The 22,673-nt window shown below is 50.0% G+C and overlaps 1 protein-coding gene across 1 annotated transcript; it reads right to left on the bottom strand.

The window, feature by feature from the left end:
- Positions 1-1,479: 1,479 nt before the first annotated feature.
- Positions 1,480-2,283, bottom strand: LOC136055772 (feather keratin Cos1-1/Cos1-3/Cos2-1-like). The gene is made up of 2 exons (XM_065747652.1): positions 2,185-2,283; positions 1,480-1,806 (listed from the first exon to the last, which is right to left on the bottom strand). Exons 1-2 carry the CDS (start codon positions 2,281-2,283, stop codon positions 1,480-1,482), a joined length of 426 nt encoding a protein of 141 aa, XP_065603724.1.
- Positions 2,284-22,673: the final 20,390 nt, after the last annotated feature.

Below are 22,673 nucleotides of genomic sequence, written 5' to 3'. Positions count from 1 at the left end.
CTGTGGAGAAGGACTCCCAGTACTTGGAAATTACTTAGAATGAGTAACGGATATTACTGGATTCAGTCTTCTGGTTTTATTTGTTCCTCTACACTCTTTTGACTGAGTCGGATATATGTGGTTACTTGGTCTCAGGAGAGAACTATGAACTGTAACTCCCAGAAGATTTCATTTTTCAGCTTCTCTTTGCTGCCTGGACGGAAAGGTGAAACTGACGGGGAGTCACGAGTCTGCCCTCTTTCCTCTCACTGCTCCCAGGCTGAATCACTTACAGCATTAGTGTGAGGACTTTCTCTTATGGAAGATCTCTCTCTCTCATTTTATTTAGTTTATTAGCAATCGTACAGCATTCTATTTTATTATCTCAATCCTGCTAATGTACTTAGAAAACTAAGTTTTTCCCTCAGATGGTTGCTGCTGTTGTCCTCACGTGGGCCCATCTCTGTGCATTTTGCTTGCTCTGTCTCCATTTCCAGAGCCCGAGTCCGTACACCCCTTCATCACACTTGTGCCGTATTCAGCCTGAACCAGGCCAAACAGCGGCATTAATTATTCTAGCTTTCAGAGTCTGGTAAGAGGACCTTTAAGGTAACCCTCCCACTGAAAACATTATAAGATTCTAAGAAGCCATGTTCTGCTTCCTCTCTTCCCACTCACCCAAAAATTGCACTCCAGTCCTATGAGAAACCATGCTGCAGCCAGGGTCAGTCATGCCAGATTTGTGGAATGACCCCTATGGCCAGCATGTGCAGGGAGCTCTGTATCAGGCAGCGGCCAGGCTCCGCCATCATCACTGGGCACTCTCCCATGGTGAGAGGAATGCTGCAAAGGTCCAGGTACGCATCCCGCAGATCTGGGACCTGACTGCTGTAGACGCTGCCTTGAGAGAAACACAAATGTCTATTGTGACCTGGCCCTCCCCTTCACTCCCCATCACCCTCTATCCTGGAACACTGGGAAATGCTTATATCCATAGAAATCAGAAGAAGGAAAATTAAACAACAAAAAAAAAAAAAAAAAGCCAAGGGACACAATGAAGCTTGCAGTAAACGTTTTATGAGTCTAGGGAGGGTAATGATGTCAGTCCAAGTGGAGATCCCAAGAGTGGGGATCAGCAGGAGCAGACAAGATTCTGATCTGCTTTTCCGATGGCACAGTTGCCACGGGACACCCACCTAACTGCCCATCACAGGAGAGAGGCTAGCAGGTCACTCAGCTGGTTACTGGGACCTTCACAGAGAGTTTCAGGGAGGGCAGAAGACAGCAAAGAAAACAGAGTGAGAAAGAATGAGTGGAAGAGAGTATCGGGAGGCATTGGCCATGTTGTCAGAGAAGCCAGGATGGCTCTCCTGTCTGTCCAGACAGGGCAAGCCAGACATGGTCATCTCCTCTAAAAACAGCAGCACAAAGTCTGTTCTTCTGTCCAGCACCATGTTCTGTGATCGTGGGGGTCCTTGTCTCGGGCAGCGTCCAGCACCTTTAGCAGGGGTTGCACCTTCTGCCGCAGTAGCGGTTGGAGATGCAGGAGAGGTCAAAGCCCCCGGAGGTGATGGGCACTCCCTGACAGCTGAGGATGCTGCCAACAGCAGCGGAGGTGGAGGATCCCACGGCGGTGTTCTGTGGGAAGGAGCTGAGGATGGGTCCGGGCAGGGTCACCACCACGGGAGAGGGCTCGATGACAATGGTGGAGTCTTGGCACTGCCTGACACAGGGCTCATTGCAGCTGCTGGCCAGAGGAGTCGGGCCGCAGGGCTGGCATGGCACACACGGGTTGCAGCAGGACATGTCTTGGGGCTGGTGATGCACCTGCTGGGAGAGAGGACAGGTGGAGAAAATGAAGAGTCAGGAGCAGTCTGCCATCCCTCCAAGAGCAAACCATGCACATGCAGTATTGGGAGTCTGAGGCTGCGCAGGGATGATCGTGGGTTTCCTGCCCTCTTTCTGCCAGGATCCAGATAAGACACCCGCAGCGCCTATCTAGCTGCTTCTTAGACCGTAGCCCTGAGACCGCGTGTGCAGTCCCAGCTTCCCTCCAGGACAAATCTGCTCCCCACTTCCCTCTTCCTTGACCAGGAGCTCCATCATTTGTCATGGAACAGAGCTGACAGCAGATGGGAGGTCCTTTGGACTCAGGCCTTCTGATGGAGAGGGAGAATGAGAGACATAAAGGGACTTCACTCTCACCTGGTTCCCAAGAAGAAAGATGCAAGGGCAGAGAATGTCCGAGTAGGGAACCGGGCTGTCTTTTATAATGGATGTAGGCTGACCCATATCCAGAGACATCATTTATGGTAATGATTATGGTCTGACAAGTGCCTCTTGAATGCAGCACATCCCAGCTAATGATATGGACTGTGTGTTGGCTTCCTGTGCAGCAGTGGTATATTTCCAGCATCGTGTTATTTCCATTCCCCACTGACGGTGTCTACTGAGTCTCACAAAGGGAGGCCAAACTGTTTCCACACAACAAACACTAGTGTTGGCAACAGACACATTTCCTGTGCTAGAAGAGTCCAGCAGAGGAAAATGATGTCAGCCGGCGTCATTCCTGAGGGTTTCATAGGGGCTCTTTTGGCAAGAGGTGTACCAGCTCCTGAGTGTGAACCTATCCCACTTGTCACACGTTTCTGGGAAATTATGATGCCCTCTTTGGTCTCCTCCTGTTTTGCCACAGGGATCTTGGAAGGGGAAACAGTTGTGTTGATGGCCCCACAGCTAATGGTCCATCAACAGGGTTGTTTTAGTAAGAAAGAATCAGAAGAGCTAGAGAGAGAGAGAGGCTTAATCTTATGTCTCTTCACATGATAGGAATGCCAATTTTGAGCAGAGGAACATGGAATCGGATGGATTTGCCCAGGTTACACTCTGTTGATCCTTTCCATTGAGAATCACTTCTTCCTTTCCTTATTGTGCTGCCTTTTATTTTCTGGGTGCACAACTGAAACAAACCTTACATGTTTTCCTTTCAACGATGGAAGCTAATTTCTGCCATGACGTGCTTAGATCTTCAGCACTGGTGAGCTCCGCACGTTCCATCGGATTCCTTTTGTGACAGCCTCAGGATAACACCATGCTTCTTCAGTCTGAAGCGGAAGACCCAGGTGAGAGAACGTGGCAACAGCAGTGGCTCCAGTGTCTCGTTTCAAGTCTCCCATCACAGTTTCCCTCTGTGCGCAGTCTCTCTGAGTACCACAAAATGTCAGTAACGCATATAGGGCCGTTAGCATATGTTTGTATCTCCTGTGTCCTGGTTCTGTGCAAATGTCTGCAGCTGTAGATTTTGCATCTGTGTGCATGTCCACATCTGTGTGCGTGTCCTGGGCCACAGCACAGGAATCATTCCTGCAGCCTGGTTTCTGGAGCGTCGGAAGAACTAGGGCCCTGTGCAGTGTCTCATCCTATGCTCTGAGTCGTGTCAGGCACACACACAGGACCAGGGCTTGGCAGCGCTGATCACTCCATTCTGTCCCACCCTGTCTTGTCCTGTGCCATCCTGTCCTGCACCATCTTGCTGCCCTCCTACCTGCTCCATTTGCCTGGGATGTTTCAGGCAGGCACCTGCTTTCTCCTCTGCTCAAGAAAATTTGCAGTCATTGCCCAGCTAACCGCACACATGGCTGTAACCCAAAATCTGATGCTCGTTGGCAAGAGCACAGACCAAACCCTGCTTGCACTGATTTTCCTAGCAGTCAAATTCCCATCCACTTTCTTTGAGGAATCAAGCAAAAATGGCGGGAGAAAAGAACAGATGAGCAAGGCAGTCATGGAGAAATTCTGGGGGAAAAGGAGTGTCTACGCAGTGTGCAGAAGGAGCCTGGCCACTTGTGAGGGATATGTGAATGGTGTCAGAGACTGAAAGGATGCAGCTAGGAAGGCTTTGGCCCACTTAGAATTATATTTGGTGTGAAAGATCAAGGATAAACATATGTCAACAGCAAAAGGAAGATGAGAGGAAACGTGGATCCTCTGCTTAATGAGTTGTGTGCCTTGATAGGAGGTGACACAGAGAAGGCAGAGATGCGGAATACCTTCTTTGCTACAGACTTTACTGCTACTGCTGCCCCTTGGATATTCCAGACTCTGGAGGTAAGAGAGAGAGTCTGGAGAAAAGATGGCTTCCCCACGGTTGAGGAACTGCTCAGAGATTGTCTACGCAAAACCAGAGCACTCAGTTCCATGGCCCCGTTGGGATTCACCCTTAAGGGACTAGGGAGCTGGCAGAAGTGCTTGCCCAGATGCTTTTTATTACCTTTAGAAGGTCCTTGAGAATGGGATAGGGGCAAGAATACTGGAGGATAGCCAATGTGACGGCACTCTTCAGTAAGCGCAAGAAGGGTGATCCCAAAAACTAGAGGCCAGTCAGCCTCGTCTCCATCCCTCAAAAAGGAGATGAAGCATCCTGTTGTGGATGCTCCCCCCAAGCAATTGGAAGAAAAGAAGTTGATCAGGAGTAGTCAACATGGATTCACTAAAAGGAAATCATGCTTGGGCAACTGTGTAGGCTCCTGCAACGTCATCACGGGCTAGCTAGACGAGGGTAGAGCAGTGAATGTTGTGTACCTTGCACCAGTAAGGCGTTTGATGCTTTCTGCCACAACATCCTTGCAACAAAGCTTAAAAAGTGTGAGATAGGTGAGCAGATGGTGAGGTGCACGGAGAACTTGCTGACTGGCAGACATCAGAGAAGCACGATGAACAGTGCAGAAGCTAGTTGGAGGCGTGTAGATTTCGGTGATCACCACGGGTTGGTACTTTGTCTGGTCTTGCTTGATGTCATCATCGGTGATCAAGATGGTGGCGTCAGTTCTCTCCTGTGGACATTTCCTGACAATATGAAGCTGGGATGAGTGGAGAATTGGAGGCCCAGAGCGTCTCTCATCAGTGTTTATAAATATCTAAAGTGCAAATGTCAGGAGAGTGTTTTTCAGACTTTCTTCTATGCTGTACAGCAATAGAACAAGGGGGAACGGACTGAAACTGCAGCACAGCATATGCCTAGACAACATATTCCTCCAGATGATCCTAGAGGTCCCTTCCAATCCCTGCAAATCTGTAATTCTGCTGCCATTTTCTTGGCTTCCGTTTCAACTCCTCAGCACTGATGCCGTGGATCAGGATCTGCACCGTGAAATGTGGGAAAAATCCTCTCGGTCCTGTGTGACTCTTCACTAAATCAGCAGTCCCATCACTTGGAGTAAATATGATATACCTGCTGCCTGTATGACTCCCTTCATTTTTTCTTATTAAAACAGTCCTGCTCTTACAACATTTGCACTTGAGTCTTTTTGGAGATCTGTACAATTTCTTGCAGCATTCCATGATCAAAGAGGCAAAATGGTAGGAGGCAAAATAGGGCAGCAGGATTTTCCAGAGAAAGGGTCAGATGGGAGAGAGTCACATTCAGGAGCTCGTACACTGCTTGCCAGAAGGGCCCGTAAGAATCCCTAAGGAAAGACCCAGGCTGACATCGTTTGCCTCTGCTGGACTCTTCTAGCACATGAAATGAGTCTGTTGCCCACACTGGTGTTTGTTGTGCGGAAATGCTTGGGCTTCCCTTCACGACACTCAACAGATGCCTCCAGTCAGGAAGCGATGTGGCATAAAGCCAGAAACGAAACTGAACAACACAGGAAGCCAACAGAACCCCCATATCATTAACTGGGATGATTTGCATTCTGGACAAGAAAATAATCACTGCTATAAGCAGTGCCTCAGGATATGGGTCAGCTTAGCTCCATTATAAAAGGGACCAGAGCTGCTAGCACTCTCATCCACTACTGATACCTTCTTCTCCTTGGGAACCAGGTGAGTGCAAAGCTCCTTCCTGCCCCTGTTGTTCGACTAATGGAGGTCTCGGCACAGTGAATGTCTGAGATGCTATCTCCTCCGTTCCATGCCAAATCCTGGGATTGCTTGTCATGGGCGGAGGGATGTGCAGAGTGGTCTTGGAATCTGAGCCTATGCGTAGGAAACTTGTGGGCTCAAATTTGGGAACTAGCTGCTCAGGCACTGGTGTCTCTTTCTAGGCGGTGGCAGAATGAAACCAAGAAGACCTTGACTGTCCATGGGCAGTGTCTGTCTGCCAGCACTCTATGCTTTTAGGATTCTTCATGGCTTGTTGAAAACCTGCTCCACATATCGCAATGTGCTGCTTCATGCCTGCTCTCTCTCCCAACAGGTGCGCCTCCAGGCCCAAGACATGTCCTGCTGCAACCCGTGCGAGCCATGCCAGCCCTGCGGCCCGACTCCTCTGGCCAGCAGCTGCAATGAGCCCTGTGTCAGGCAGTGCCAGAATTCCACCATCGTCATCGAGCCCTCTCCCGTGGTGGTGACCCTGCCCGGACCCATCCTCAGCTCCTTCCCACAGAACACCGCCGTGGGATCCTCCACCTCCGCTGCTGTTGGCAGCATCCTCAGCTGTCAGGGAGTGCCCATCACCTCCGGGGGCTTTGACCTCTCCTGCATCTCCAACCGCTACTGCAGCAGAAGGTGCAACCCCTGCTAAAGGTGCTGGACGCTGCTCCCAGACATTGTCCACCTGGAAAATAGAATATGATGCTGCACGTTCGAAAAGATATTTAGCTGCTGTTCTTGACTTGCAAGACAGACAGCACAGGGCCAACCTTGGCTTGGCTGAAAACACTGAAAAATTCTACCTATGCTCTCTTTCACTCTCTCTTCCGATCTAACCTCTCTGTTGTCTTTTTGCCTCAGAAATCTCTGTTAGTTCCCTTCAAACCAGCCTCGAGTCACTTGCAGGCCTCTCTTCATCAGCTGACCAAGAAGTGGGGGCCTGGTGGACTGGGGAATAGGTTCATATCTGCTCCTGCCGCTTCCCACACTTGGTGTCTACACTTGCAATGACATCATTTCCCTTCTCTGACTCATTAAACACTTGCTGCATCCTCCTGTGTGTCCTTCCGTGTCGAATGTGCACAGATGTTCAAAGGAGGAAGCCACGGCTTTAGTGGGAATCAGCTGAGCAGACTCCATCACTGCTCTAGATACTTGTCACGGTGTTGTCCATGACAGTGACCCAAGGGAAAACCGAGAAGGGAGAGGGGAGAGAAAAAGAAACTGCGTCAGTGGCCGCGCAGCCGCCCGAGCAGAGCCGCGCTCCGGGAGGGGGAGGGGTAAACAGCAGGAAGGGATGGGTCTACAAGAAAACAACGGCACGATTTGAGAAGGAACGGTAACTTTACTAAATCTAATAAAATTGAACAATTGAAAGAGAGAGAAAAAATTTCAAACCAAAAGCTATGAGCTTACGCTAAGGAGGACCTGCAGGGGAAGCACACGTGCTGAACCTCCACGGCAGCCCAGAGCAACGCGCCCAGACCGAGCGCCGCCTGCATCCGGTGCGGAGCTCCGCCCCTCCCCTCTGCTGCTCCCCCAGCATTAACTCCTTCACTGCTGCATGATGCTCTGATGTGGAATACCGGCATCAAAACCACAAAACCACAACATTCCACCCCTTATTCCACATCATCACATCATGCTTAACACACATCTATACATAACCAAACAGTAATAACATGAGTTACATAGAAACATATATATATATATATATACATACATACACACGTAATTACAGACTGCATTCCCCCAGCATCAAATTCCCTTGTGGGACACACTGGACGTCCCCATTTTTATCCATTACCCACCAGGTGCACCCAGGTCCCTGCGCAAAAACGGTCCCACGGAGGGGTTTGCCCTTTCCAGAGGCTGGAAGGACCCACACCGCTTTTCCCAACATGCTCCTCACATGTACCACAGGGACCTTATCTCCCTCTATGGTCTGTAGGGAGCCGGACTGTGTAGGACCCTCTCGGTTGACTGATCCCCTAGTGTTGACCAGCCAGGTGGCTTCTGCCAGATGCTTCTCCCAGTGCTTGAATGTCCCACCACCCATTGCTCTCAACGTGGTTTTTAACAACCCGTTGTAGCGCTCGATCTTACCAGCAGCTGGTGCATGGTAGGGGATATGGTAGATCCATTCAGTGCCGTGTTCTTTGGCCCAGATATCCACAAGAGAATTTTTGAAATGAGTCCCATTATCGGACTCAATTCTCTCTGGAGTGCCATGTCGCCATAGGACTTGTCTCTCGAGCCCGAAGATGGTGTTTCGGGCGGTAGCATGGGGTACTGCGTATGTCTCAAGCCACCCAGTGGTCGCCTCCACCATGGTGAGCACGTAACGCTTACCATCACGAGTTCGTGGCAAGGTGATATAATCAACCTGCCACGCCTCCCCATATTTATACTTTTCCCATCGCCCTTCCTGCCAGAGGGGTTTCATCCTCTTGGCCTGTTTAATTATGGCACATGTGTCACAGTCATGGATAACCTGTGCAACGGCATCCATAGTTAAGTCCACCCCTCGGTCTCTAGCCCACTTATAGGTCTGTTGTGGTTTTGTGGTTTTGATGCCGGTATTCCACATCAGAGCATCATGCAGCAGTTAAGGAGTTAATGCTGTGGGAGCAGCAGAGGGGAGGGGCGGAGCTCCGCACCGGATGCAGGCGGCGCTCGGTCTGGGCGCGTTGCTCTGGGCTGCCGTGGAGGTTCAGCACGTGTGCTTCCCCTGCGGGTCCTCCTTAGCGTAAGCTCACAGCTCTTGGTTTGGAAATTGTTATCTCTCTTTCAATTGTTCAATTTTATTAGATTTAGTAAAGTTACCGTTCCTTCTCAGATTGTGCCGTTGTTTTCTTGTAGACCCATCTCTTCCCGCCGTTTCCCCCTCCCCCTCCCGGAGCGCGGCTCTGCTCGGGCGGCCGCGCGGCCACTGACGCAGTTTCTTTTTCTCTCCCCTCTCCTTTCTCGGTTTTCCCTTGGGTCACTGTCACGGACAACACCGTGACAATTATTGGTGGAGAATGCGGGCAGTGCAGTATTGGCACTCCATTGTAAATCTGGTGCAGAGTGGACTAAGGTTTTTCATGTACCTCATAGCATGCTGGCGTCTTTTTAAGCTCCTCGCGTTCAGCACCGGAGTAATGTGGATATACAGCTACTTTAGTGTGCTGAGGGGGTTACATGCCTCCTACCTAAACACCCTGGCTAACGTGACAGATTATGCGGCATTTGGAACGGTTTCCAATTACTCTTTTCAGGTCTTTACCTATATTCAAGATGTCAGCCCGGCAACTGTGTTATCTGTTTTTCTGCATGCACTCTCTGCAATAGTAATTTACATCATGTGGAGGAAGCTTTCCTCAAAACCAGAGAGTGTTGAATGGCAGGGAAGGTGGAAAAAATTAGGAAAGAAATTAGAAGCGTGGGGACCCCCGGTGTTATGCAATTTTGATCTTGAGCACCTGTGGGATCCTGAGAAATTCAGTGAGTGTTTAGGTAAGGAGTCATGGGACTCAGGACGATCTGAGAAGGAATGTATTGTTTGGGGTCTGGCTTGTGCTTATCGAGCCATAATTGATGTTCTTGAGAGAAATGGTTTCCAAACCAAGGTCCAAAGCAAAAATGAAAACCTCGAAGTTAGACCTGACCAATCACAGGAAGCACCGGTATCAGTGTCGGTTGCCCCTGTGGAAGGCCAGAAATGGACACGGCCATCTTCGCGCCTAGAACGGAAAGAAGAAGAAGCAGAGAAAAAAAAGGAAGATCCAGGCGAGGGGCCCTCCTCAGCACCACCACCACCACCACCACCACCACCTAAAAAGGCCACTAAGAAAAGTGAGAGACATGGAGAAGACAGCGATGATGATGGAGTCACTGTTACCACTACTCGTCGGCCCCTAAAGATGACTGAAATACAAGGTTCAAGAAAGGAGTTTGTACGGCGCTCGGGTGAATCTATTGTCACCTGGTTGCTGCGGTGTTGGGACAGCGGTGCCAGCAGCGTGTCCCTAGATGGCAGTGAAGCCCGCCAACTGGTAAGCATTGCCCGAGACCCAGCTATCGACAGAGGAATTGGCAGATGTCTGAATGGAGTCGCTACCCTCTGGGAACGAGTACTAGTGGCTGTAAAGGATAGATACCCTTACAAAGATGATCTGGAGCCTAAGGTGGAAAGATGGAACACCGTGGAGAAAGGCATCCAATTTTTGAGAGAAACAGCCGTAGTAGAGATGCTGTATGATCCCAATTTCGTCCCTAACAATCCACACCAGGACCGTGATCCTGATAGAGTAAGGTGCACACCTGATGTATATCGCAAGCTCTCAAAAACAGCACCAGAGAGGTACGCAAGTACACTGGTAGCAATGTTCCATAGATTCGAGGGTCAAGACAGAAGACTCCCAGTTTATGAATTGACTATTACACTCCAAAACTTTGAACAACAGTTTCCACCATCACGTGCTTCCATTGCAGCTATAGTAGCAGAAGAAGTAGGTGAGATTAAGGAGACACAGAAAACTATACTGGAGGAACTGTCATTACTGATGAATAGGGATGAACCTGTGTCAGTATTGGAAACACCCGATGAAGACGAGCATGACGCAAAGAATCTGATGAAGCAATTTATCAAACTGTTGAAAGTCTCGGCCACCAAAGGCAACCGCCCCTCTGCACGAGCAAATGACGGCAGTAACATCATGTCACGTGTGGCCATGTGGAGCTTCTTACGAGAAAACGGAGAGGACATGAGGAAGTGGCATAAAAAACCCACTCCTGTACTGCGAGCACGGGTGAGAGAACTACAGCAGAGATCAGCCACCAATGAAATTGCTCCCGTCACTGCAGGTAACCAATAGAGGGGCCCTGCCCTCAGCCAGGGGAGGGAAAGGGATAACAGAGTGTATTGGACTGTGTGGATTAGATGGCCTGGCACATTAGAGCCACAAAGATATAAGGCACTGGTGGACACTGGTGCACAGTGCACTCTGATGCCCTCGAGTTATAAAGGGACAGAATTGATTCATATTTCTGGAGTGACTGGGGGTTCTCAGGAACTGTCTGTGTTGGAGGCAGAAATAAGCCTCACCGGTAAAACCTGGCAGAAGCATCCCATAGTGACTGGACAGGGGGCTCCATGCATACTCGGTATTGACTATCTCAGAAGGGGACATTTCAAGGATCCCAAGGGGTACCGATGGGCTTTTGGAATAGCTGCTGTAGATGCAGACAACATTCAGCAGCTATCTGTTTTACCTGGCCTGTCAGAAGATCCGTCTGTTGTGGGGGTACTGAAAGTGAAAGAGCAGCAGGTACCTATCGCTACAAAAACAGTGCACAGACGGCAGTACCGCACCAACAGGGATTCCTTGCTCCCCATTCATAACTTGATCCGTCAGCTAGAGAGCCAGGGAGTGATCAGCAAGACTCACTCACCTTTTAACAGCCCCATATGGCCGGTGCGTAAAGCCAGTGGAGAATGGAGGCTGACGGTAGATTACCGTGGCCTGAATGAAGTCACACCCCCACTGAGTGCTGCTGTGCCAGATATGTTGGAGCTGCAGTATGAACTGGAGTCAAAAGCAGCCAAGTGGTATGCCACTATAGACATTGCCAATGCATTCTTTTCTATTCCTTTGGCCACAGAGTGCAGACCACAGTTTGCTTTCACCTGGAGGGGCGTTCAGTACACCTGGAACCGTTTGCCCCAGGGGTGGAAACACAGCCCAACCATCTGCCATGGGCTGATTCAAACCACACTGGAACAGGGTGGGGCACCTGAGCACCTCCAGTATATTGATGACATTGTTGTGTGGGGTGATACAGCAGAGGAAGTTTTTAAAAAAGGAGAGCAAATAATCCAAATTCTTCTGGGTGCTGGTTTTGCTATTAAGCAGAACAAAGTGAAGGGACCTGCCCAAGAAATTCAATTCCTAGGAGTAAAATGGCAAGATGGACGTCGTCACATTCCAGGAGATGTGATTGACAAAATCACCAGTATGTCACCACCCACTAGCAAGAAAGAGACACAGTCTTTTCTGGGTGTAGTAGGTTTTTGGAGGATGCACATCCCAAACTACAGCCTCATAGTAAGCCCCCTCTATCAAGTGACTCGGAAAAAGAATAATTTTGCATGGGGTCCTGAACAGCAGCAGGCCTTTGAGCAAATCAAGCAGGAGATAGCCCGTGCTGTGGCCCTGGGGCCAGTTCGATTGGGACAGGATGTGAAAAACATCCTCTACACTGCTGCTGGAGAGAAAGGTCCCACTTGGAGTCTGTGGCAAAGAGCCTCTGGGGAGACCCGAGGCCGACCCCTTGGATTTTGGAGCAGAGCATACAGGGGTTCAGAGGAGTGCTACACTCCAACTGAGAAGGAGATTTTGGCCGCATACGAGGGGGTTCGGGCTGCCTCTGAAGTAATTGGTACTGAGACACAGCTCCTCCTGGCACCTCGACTGCCAGTGCTGAATTGGATGTTCAAAGGAAAGGTTCCCCCCACCCATCATGCTACCGATGCCACCTGGAGTAAGTGGATTGCACTGATTACACAGCGAGCTCGGATGGGGAACCTCAACCGTCCAGGAATCCTGGAGGTGATCATGGACTGGCCTGAAGGCAAGAAATTTGGAACATCCCCATCAGAGGAGATACCACGTGCTAAAGAGGCCCCACCATATAACGAACTACTAGAGAATGAAAAGACGTATGCCCTCTTCACTGATGGATCGTGTCTTATTGTTGGGAAGCATCGCAGATGGAAGGCTGCTGTGTGGAGCCCCACACGACGAGTTGCAGAGGCCACCGAAGGAGAAGGAGAGTCAAGCCAATTTGCGGAGGTAAAGGCCGTCCAGCTGGCCTTAGATGTGGCTGAACGGGAGAGGTGGCCCATGCTATATCTTTATACTGACTCTTGGATGGTGGCAAATGCTTTATGGGGGTGGTTGCAGCAGTGGGAACAGGACAACTGGCAACGGAAGGGTAAACCTATTTGGGCTGCTGAACTGTGGAAAGACATTGCTGCCCGAACAAAAAGGTTGGGTGTAAAGGTGCGCCATGTAGATGCTCATGTGCCCAAGAATCGAGCTACTGAAGAGCAGAAAAATAACCATCAGGTAGATCGAGCTGCCAGAATTGAGGTGTCTCAGATCGATTTGGACTGGCAGAACAAAGGAGAGCTATTTTTAGCTCGGTGGGCCCATGAGACCTCAGGCCATCAAGGAAGGGATGCGACCTATAAGTGGGCTAGAGACCGAGGGGTGGACTTAACTATGGATGCCGTTGCACAGGTTATCCATGACTGTGACACATGTGCCATAATTAAACAGGCCAAGAGGATGAAACCCCTCTGGCAGGAAGGGCGATGGGAAAAGTATAAATATGGGGAGGCGTGGCAGGTTGATTATATCACCTTGCCACGAACTCGTGATGGTAAGCGTTACGTGCTCACCATGGTGGAGGCGACCACTGGGTGGCTTGAGACATACGCAGTACCCCATGCTACTGCCCGAAACACCATCTTAGGGCTCGAGAGACAAGTCCTATGGAGACATGGCACTCCAGAGAGAATTGAGTCCGATAATGGGACTCATTTCAAAAATTCTCTTGTGGATATCTGGGCCAAAGAACACGGCATTGAATGGATCTACCATATCCCCTACCATGCACCAGCTGCTGGTAAGATCGAGCGCTACAACGGGTTGTTAAAAACCACGTTGAGAGCAATGGGTGGTGGGACATTCAAGCACTGGGAGAAGCATCTGGCAGAAGCCACCTGGCTGGTCAACACTAGGGGATCAGTCAACCGAGAGGGTCCTACACAGTCCGGCTCCCTACAGACCATAGAGGGAGATAAGGTCCCTGTGGTACATGTGAGGAGCATGTTGGGAAAAGCGGTGTGGGTCCTTCCAGCCTCTGGAAAGGGCAAACCCCTCCGTGGGACCGTTTTTGCGCAGGGACCTGGGTGCACCTGGTGGGTAATGGATAAAAATGGGGACGTCCAGTGTGTCCCACAAGGGAATTTGATGCTGGGGGAATGCAGTCTGTAATTACGTGTGTATGTATGTATATATATATATATATATATATGTTTCTATGTAACTCATGTTATTACTGTTTGGTTATGTATAGATGTGTGTTAAGCATGATGTGATGATGTGGAATAAGGGGTGGAATGTTGTGGTTTTGTGGTTTTGATGCCGGTATTCCACATCAGAGCATCATGCAGCAGTTAAGGAGTTAATGCTGTGGGAGCAGCAGAGGGGAGGGGCGGAGCTCCGCACCGGATGCAGGCGGCGCTCGGTCTGGGCGCGTTGCTCTGGGCTGCCGTGGAGGTTCAGCACGTGTGCTTCCCCTGCGGGTCCTCCTTAGCGTAAGCTCACAGCTCTTGGTTTGGAAATTGTTATCTCTCTTTCAATTGTTCAATTTTATTAGATTTAGTAAAGTTACCGTTCCTTCTCAGATTGTGCCGTTGTTTTCTTGTAGACCCATCTCTTCCCGCCGTTTCCCCCTCCCCCTCCCGGAGCGCGGCTCTGCTCGGGCGGCCGCGCGGCCACTGACGCAGTTTCTTTTTCTCTCCCCTCTCCTTTCTCGGTTTTCCCTTGGGTCACTGTCACGGACAACACCGTGACAAGGTCACATCCCTTCCTTGATGGCCAGAGGTCTCATGGGCCCACCGAGCTAAAAATAGCTCTCCTTTGTTCTGCCAGTCCAAATCGATCTGAGATACCTCAATTCTGGCAGCTCGATCTACCTGATGGTTATTTTTCTGCTCTTCAGTAGCTCGATTCTTGGGCACATGAGCATCTACATGGCGCACCTTTACACCCAACCTTTTTGTTCGGGCAGCAATGTCTTTCCACAGTTCAGCAGCCCAAATAGGTTTACCCTTCCGTTGCCAGTTGTCCTGTTCCCACTGCTGCAACCACCCCCATAAAGCATTTGCCACCATCCAAGAGTCAGTATAAAGATGGGCCACCTCTCCCGTTCAGCCACATCTAAGGCCAGCTGGACGGCCTTTACCTCCGCAAATTGGCTTGACTCTCCTTCTCCTTCGGTGGCCTCTGCAACTCGTCGTGTGGGGCTCCACACAGCAGCCTTCCATCTGCGATGCTTCCCAACAATACGACACGATCCATCAGTGAAGAGGGCATACGTCTTTTCATTCTCTAGTAGTTCGTTATATGGTGGGGCCTCTTTAGCACGTGGTATCTCCTCTGATGGGGATGTTCCAAATTTCTTGCCTTCAGGCCAGTCCATGATCACCTCCAGGATTCCTGGATGGTTGAGGTTCCCCATCCGAGCTCGCTGTGTAATCAGTGCAATCCACTTACTCCAGGTGGCATCGGTAGCATGATGGGTGGGGGGAACCTTTCCTTTGAACATCCAATTCAGCACTGGCAGTCGAGGTGCCAGGAGGAGCTGTGTCTCAGTACCAATTACTTCAGAGGCAGCCCGAATCCCCTCGTATGCGGCCAAAATCTCCTTCTCAGTTGGAGTGTAGCACTCCTCTGAACCCCTGTACGCTCTGCTCCAAAATCCAAGGGGTCGGCCTCGGGTCTCCCCAGAGGCTCTTTGCCACAGACTCCAAGTGGGACCTTTCTCTCCAGCAGCAGTGTAGAGGATGTTTTTCACATCCTGTCCCAACCGAACTGGCCCCAGGGCCACAGCACGGGCTATCTCCTGCTTGATTTGCTCAAAGGCCTGCTGCTGTTCAGGACCCCATGCAAAATTATTCTTTTTCCGAGTCACTTGATAGAGGGGGCTTACTATGAGGCTGTAGTTTGGGATGTGCATCCTCCAAAAACCTACTACACCCAGAAAAGACTGTGTCTCTTTCTTGCTAGTGGGTGGTGACATACTGGTGATTTTGTCAATCACATCTCCTGGAATGTGACGACGTCCATCTTGCCATTTTACTCCTAGGAATTGAATTTCTTGGGCAGGTCCCTTCACTTTGTTCCGTTTAATAGCAAAACCAGCACCCAGAAGAATTTGGATTATTCGTTCTCCTTTTTTAAAAACTTCCTCTGCTGTATCACCCCACACAACAATGTCATCAATATACTGGAGGTGCTCAGGTGCCCCACCCTGTTCCAGTGTGGTTTGAATCAGCCCATGGCAGATGGTTGGGCTGTGTTTCCACCCCTGGGGCAAACGGTTCCAGGTGTACTGAACGCCCCTCCAGGTGAAAGCAAACTGTGGTCTGCACTCTGTGGCCAAAGGAATAGAAAAGAATGCATTGGCAATGTCTATAGTGGCATACCACTTGGCTGCTTTTGACTCCAGTTCATACTGCAGCTCCAACATATCTGGCACAGCAGCACTCAGTGGGGGTGTGACTTCATTCAGGCCACGGTAATCTACCGTCAGCCTCCATTCTCCACTGGCTTTACGCACCGGCCATATGGGGCTGTTAAAAGGTGAGTGAGTCTTGCTGATCACTCCCTGGATCTCTAGCTGACGGATCAAGTTATGAATGGGGAGCAAGGAATCCCTGTTGGTGCGGTACTGCCGTCTGTGCACTGTTTTTGTAGCGATAGGTACCTGCTGCTCTTTCACTTTCAGTACCCCCACAACAGACGGATCTTCTGACAGGCCAGGTAAAACAGACAGCTGCTGAATGTTGTCTGCATCTACAGCAGCTATTCCAAAAGCCCATCGGTACCCCTTGGGATCCTTGAAATGTCCCCTTCTGAGATAGTCAATACCGAGTATGCATGGAGCCCCCTGTCCAGTCACTATGGGATGCTTCTGCCAGGTTTTACCGGTGAGGCTTATTTCTGCCTCCAACACAGACAGTTCCTGAGAACCCCCAGTCACTCCAGAAATATGAATCAATTCTGTCCCTTTATAACTCGAGGGCATCAGAGTGCACTGTGCACCAGTGTCCACCAGTGCCTAATATCTTTGTGGCTCTAATGTGCCAGGCCATCTAATCCACACAGTCCAATACACTCTGTTATCCCTTTCCCTCCCCTGGCTGAGGGCAGGGCCCCTCTATTGGTTACCTGCAGTGACGGGAGCAATTTCATTGGTGGCTGATCTCTGCTGTAGTTCTCTCACCCGTGCTCGCAGTACAGGAGTGGGTTTTTTATGCCACTTCCTCATGTCCTCTCCGTTTTCTCGTAAGAAGCTCCACATGGCCACACGTGACATGATGTTACTGCCGTCATTTGCTCGTGCAGAGGGGCGGTTGCCTTTGGTGGCCGAGACTTTCAACAGTTTGATAAATTGCTTCATCAGATTTTTTGCGTCATGCTCGTCTTCATCAGATGTTTCCAATACTGACACAGGTTCATCCCTATTCATCAGTAATGACAGTTCCTCCAGTATAGTTTTCTGTGTCTCCTTAATCTCACTTACTTCTTCTGCTACTATAGCTGCAATGGAAGCACGTGATGGTGGAAACTGCTGTTTAAAGTTTTGGAGTGTAATAGTTAATTCATAAACTGGGAGTCTTCTGTCTTGACCCTCGAATCTATGGAACATTGCTACCAGTGTACTTGCGTACCTCTCTGGTGCTGTTTTTGAGAGCTTGCGATATACATCAGGTGTGCACCTTACTCTATCAGGATCACGGTCCTGGTGTGGATTGTTAGGGACGAAATTGGGATCATACAGCATCTCTACTACGGCTGTTTCTCTCAAAAATTGGATGCCTTTCTCCACGGTGTTCCATCTTTCCACCTTAGGCTCCAGATCATCTTTGTAAGGGTATCTATCCTTTACAGCCACTAGTACTCGTTCCCAGAGGGTAGCGACTCCATTCAGACATCTGCCAATTCCTCTGTCGATAGCTGGGTCTCGGGCAATGCTTGCCAGTTGGCGGGCTTCGCTGCCATCTAGGGACATGCCGCTGGCACCGCTGTCCCAACACCGCAGCAACCAGGTGACAATAGATTCACCCGAGCGCCGTACAAACTCCTTTCTTGAACCTTGTATTTCAGTCATCTTTAGGGGCCGACGAGTAGTGGTAACAGTGACTCCATCATCATCGCTGTCTTCTCCATGTTTCTCACTTTTCTTAGTGGCCTTTTTAGGTGGTGGTGGTGGTGGTGGTGCTGACGAGGGCCCCTCGCCTGGATCTTCCTTTTTTTTCTCTGCTTCTTTTTTCCGTTCTAGGCGCGAGGACGGCCGTGTCCATTTCTGGCCTCCCACAGGGGCAACCGACACTGATACCGGTGCTTCCTGTGATTGGTCAGGTCTAACTTCGAGGTTTTCATTTTTGCTTTGGACCTTGGTTTGGAAACCATTTCTCTCCAGAATATCAATTATGGCTCGATAAGCACAAGCCAGACCCCAAACAATACATTCCTTCTCAGATCGTCCTGAGTCACATGACTCCTTACCTAAACACTCACTGAATTTCTCAGGATCCCACAGGTGCTCAAGATCAAAATTGCATAACACCGGGGGTCCCCACGCTTCTAATTTCTTTCCTAAATTTTTCCACCTTCCCTGCCATTCAACACTCTCTGGTTTTGAGGAACGCTCCCTCCACATGATGTAAATTACTATTGCAGAGAGTGCATACAGAAAAACAGATAACACAGTTGCCGGGCTGACATCTTGAATATAGGTAAAGACCTGAAAAGAGTAATTGGAAACCGTTCCAAATGCCGCATAATCTGTCACGTTAGCCAGGGTGTTTAGGTAGGAGGCATGTAACCCCCTCAGCACACTAAAGTAGCTGTATATCCACATTACTCCGGTGCTGAACGCGAGGAGCTTAAAAAAGACGCCAGCATGCTATGAGGTACATGAAAAACCTTAGTCCACTCTGCACCAGATTTACAATGGAGTGCCAATACTGCACTGCCCGCATTCTCCACCAAATAATTGTCACGGTGTTGTCCGTGACAGTGACCCAAGGGAAAACCGAGAAGGGAGAGGGGAGAGAAAAAGAAACTGCGTCAGTGGCCGCGCGGCCGCCCGAGCAGAGCCGCGCTCCGGGAGGGGGAGGGGGAGGGGGATACAGCGGGAAGGGATGGGTCTACAAGAAAACAACGGCACGATTTGAGAAGGAACGGTAACTTTACTAAATCTAATAAAATTGAACAATTGAAAGAGAGAGAAAAAATTTCAAACCAAAAGCTATGAGCTTACACTAAGGCGGACCTGCAGGGGAAGCACACGTGCTGAACCTCCACGGCAGCCCAGAGCAACGTGCCCAGACCGAGCGCCGGCTGCATCCGGTGCGAAGCTCCGCCCCTCCCCTCTGCTGCTCCCCCAGCATTAACTCCTTCACTGCTGCATGATGCTCTGATGTGGAATACCGGCATCAAAACCACAAAACCACAACAATACTGGAGGCCAGTGCACACTGCAGAGATTTCATCCTTCAGGCACTGTCAGCCCTACTTACTCCCTAGTCAAGGGCTGTCCATCCTTGCCTTGATGTGTCTCTGCTTAGACTTGTCCCGTGGAGGCTGGAGCACATCTTGCAAATGGGAATATTTACGGATGACTGGCCATCTGTTCACCTCCTGGCGCGGCCAGGCACCCCGTTAATCGACTGTATCTGTGGGGTGGAGCCTTCAGCCAGACCGCTCTTGGGTCTGGCCTCGGCCTGGATGCCAACACCAGCTCTCAGCAAGGCAGTCAGACCCTCTGCACGCAGCATGCAGGTTGTCTGCTTCATGGCAATACGCCGTAGCTTCTTCTGGGCTGGAGTTATCTGCCACAGACTCCCAGGGATCCATGCTCAGTCCGGTCTTGTTCAACATCTTCATCAGTGTCCTTGATGAAGGGATAGTGGCCACCCTCTGCAAGTTTGGTGATGATACAAAGTTGGGAGGATTGGCTGACATGTCTGAAGGCTGTGCTGCCATTCAACGAGACCTGGACAGGCTGGTGAGCTGGGCAGTAAAAAAACAGATGAGGTTTAACAAAAGCAAGTGTCGAGTCTTGCACCTAGGGAGGAATAATTGCATGCACCAGTACAGGCTAGGGGATGACCTGCCGGAGAGGAGCTCTGTAGAGAGGAACCTGGGTGTCCTGGTGGACGACAGGTTGACCATAAGCCAGCAGTATGCCCTCGTGGCCAAGAGGGCCAGTGGCATTCTGGAATGCATTAAAAAGAGCATGGCCGACAGGTCAAGGGAGGTGATCCTCCCCCTCTACACTGCCCTGGTGAGGCCTCATCTGGAGTACTGTGTCCAGTTCTGGGCTCCCCAGTAAAATAAAGACAGGGGTCACTTGGAAAGAGTCCAGCGGAGGGCCACAGACATGGTGAAGGGCCTGGAGGATCTCCCCTATGAAGAAAGGCAGAGTGAACTGGGTCTGTTTAGTCTTGAGAAAGGAAGGCTGAAAGGGGACCTGATCCAGGTTTATAATTATCTGAGGTGTGGGGGGCAAAGTGGCGAGGCCAGACTCTTTTCAGAAGTGTGTGGAGACAGGACAAGGGGAAACGGCCAGAAACTGCAGCACAGGAGGTTCCGCACAAATGTGCGCAAGAACTTCTTTACGGAGAGGGTGACGGAGCACTGGCACAGGCTGCCCGGGGGGGTTGTGGAATCTCCTTCTCTGGAGAAATTCAAGACCTGCCTGGATGCCTACCTGTGCGACCTGGTGTAGGGAACCTGCTTTGGCAGGGGGGGTTGGACTCGATGATCTCTTGAGGTCCCTTCCAACCCCTATGCTTCTGTGATTCTGTGATTCTGTGATTCTGTGATTCTGTGAAATGAAATCTTGAAATGATCAACAGAACCGCACTTTGCCAAAACACCATTCTCTGTATATGGGCCAAATCCTCCTAGAGAACAAGATTATCTATGTCATCTCTCCTGTTCCCTGCCTGCATCTTGTCTTAACTGGGTGCCCTGGGAAACCACCCTTAGGCACATAGGAACAGAACAGAGCAGGAACTTCTTTAAAGACATCTTTCTGAGAGCTCAAGACCTCTCCATCCTATTGTGTAAGAAATGAAACAGAGGAGAAAGGAAACCAGAATGGTTGAGCACGCACTTGATGGTCAAGCTGAGGGGTAAGGAGGGTGACCTTGAATATGTAGGCAGGGGTCAGGGGAGAGAAGTTCCTCCGACTGTAAAAGCTGATCACATTGAAGGCCCCCTGATGAGACTGAATGTGTGCCACACAGTGGAAACGCTGACAGTGATGTAGACAGCGTGATTGAATCTACCCCCAGCAGATTTGCTGATGGTACTCAGCTGAATGATGCGGCGCTTGATGCAACAGAGGTAATTGATGCCGTTCGGTTGTCATTTCACAAGCGTTAAAATTGGGCTGTTGGAAATTCCTGAGGGCCATGTGCAAGGTATTGGATTTGGGTGAGTGCAGTCCCAGAAATGTCTGCAGCCTGAGAGTACTCACTGAGAGAAGCCCTGTAGAGAAGGACTCCCAGTACTTGGAAATTACTTAGAATGAGTAACGGATATTACTGGATTCAGTCTTCTGGTTTTATTTGTTCCTCTACACTCTTTTGACTGAGTCGGATATATGTGGTTACTTGGTCTCAGGAGAGAACTATGAACTGTAACTCCCAGAAGATTTCATTTTTCAGCTTCTCTTTTCTGCCTGGACGGAAAGGTGAAACTGACTGGGAGTCACGAGTCTGCCCTCTTTCCTCTCACTGCTCCCAGGCTGAATCACTTACAGCATTAGTGTGAGGACTTTCTCTTATGGAAGATCTCTCTCTCTCATTTTATTTAGTTTATTAGCAATCGTACAGCATTCTATTTTATTATCTCAATCCTGCTAATGTACTTAGAAAACTAAGTTTTTCCCTCAGATGGTTGCTGCTGTTGTCCTCACGTGGGCCCATCTCTGTGCATTTTGCTTGCTCTGTCTCCATTTCCAGAGCCCGAGTCCGTACACCCCTTCATCACACTTGTGCCGTATTCAGCCTGAACCAGGCCAAACAGCGGCATTAATTATTCTAGCTTTCAGAGTCTGGTAGGAGGACCTTTAAGGTAACCCTCCCACTGAAAACATTATAAGATTCTAAGAAGCCATGTTCTGCTTCCTCTCTTCCCACTCACCCAAAAATTGCACTCCAGTCCTATGAGAAACCATGCTGCAGCCAGGGTCAGTCATGCCAGCTTTGTGCAATGACCCCTATGGCCAGCATGTGCAGGGAGCTCTGTATCAGGCAGCGGCCAGGCTCCGCCATCATCACTGGGCACTCTCCCATGGTGAGAGGAATGCTGCAAAGGTCCAGGTACGCATCCCGCAGATCTGGGACCTGACTGCTGTAGACGCTGCCTTGAGAGAAACACAAATGTCTATTGTGACCTGGCCCTCCCCTTCACTCCCCATCACCCTCTATCCTGGAACACTGGGAAATGCTTATATCCATAGAAATCAGAAGAAGGAAAATTAAACAACAAAAAAAAAAAAAAAAAGCCAAGGGACACAATGAAGCTTGCAGTAAACGTTTTATGAGTCTAGGGAGGGTAATGATGTCAGTCCAAGTGGAGATCCCAAGAGTGGGGATCAGCAGGAGCAGACAAGATTCTGATCTGCTTTTCCGATGGCACAGTTGCCACGGGACACCCACCTAACTGCCCATCACAGGAGAGAGGCTAGCAGGTCACTCAGCTGGTTACTGGGACCTTCACAGAGAGTTTCAGGGAGGGCAGAAGACAGCAAAGAAAACAGAGTGAGAAAGAATGAGTGGAAGAGAGTATCGGGAGGCATTGGCCATGTTGTCAGAGAAGCCAGGATGGCTCTCCTGTCTGTCCAGACAGGGCAAGCCAGACATGGTCATCTCCTCTAAAAACAGCAGCACAAAGTCTGTTCTTCTGTCCAGCACCATGTTCTGTGATCGTGGGGGTCCTTGTCTCGGGCAGCGTCCAGCACCT

Source organism: Cyrtonyx montezumae, unplaced genomic scaffold, assembly GCF_038088225.1.
Source record: "Cyrtonyx montezumae isolate F1298 unplaced genomic scaffold, pur_monq_1.0 scaffold_48, whole genome shotgun sequence".
Classification (NCBI taxonomy): domain Eukaryota; kingdom Metazoa; phylum Chordata; class Aves; order Galliformes; family Odontophoridae; genus Cyrtonyx; species Cyrtonyx montezumae.
Note: the sequence above shows the minus strand (reverse complement) of the source record. Positions and strands in the feature narration are given on the sequence as shown.

Excerpts from the sequence above, each read along its gene's own strand:
- LOC136055772 (XM_065747652.1), bottom strand. The coding sequence starts at position 2,283 with ATGTCTCTGGATATGGGTCAGCCTACATCCATTATAAAAGACAGCCCG. Across the intron at positions 1,807-2,184 it reads TCTTTCTTCTTGGGAACCAG|GTGCATCACCAGCCCCAAGA; the intron begins GTGAGAGTGAAG and ends CTCTCCCAGCAG.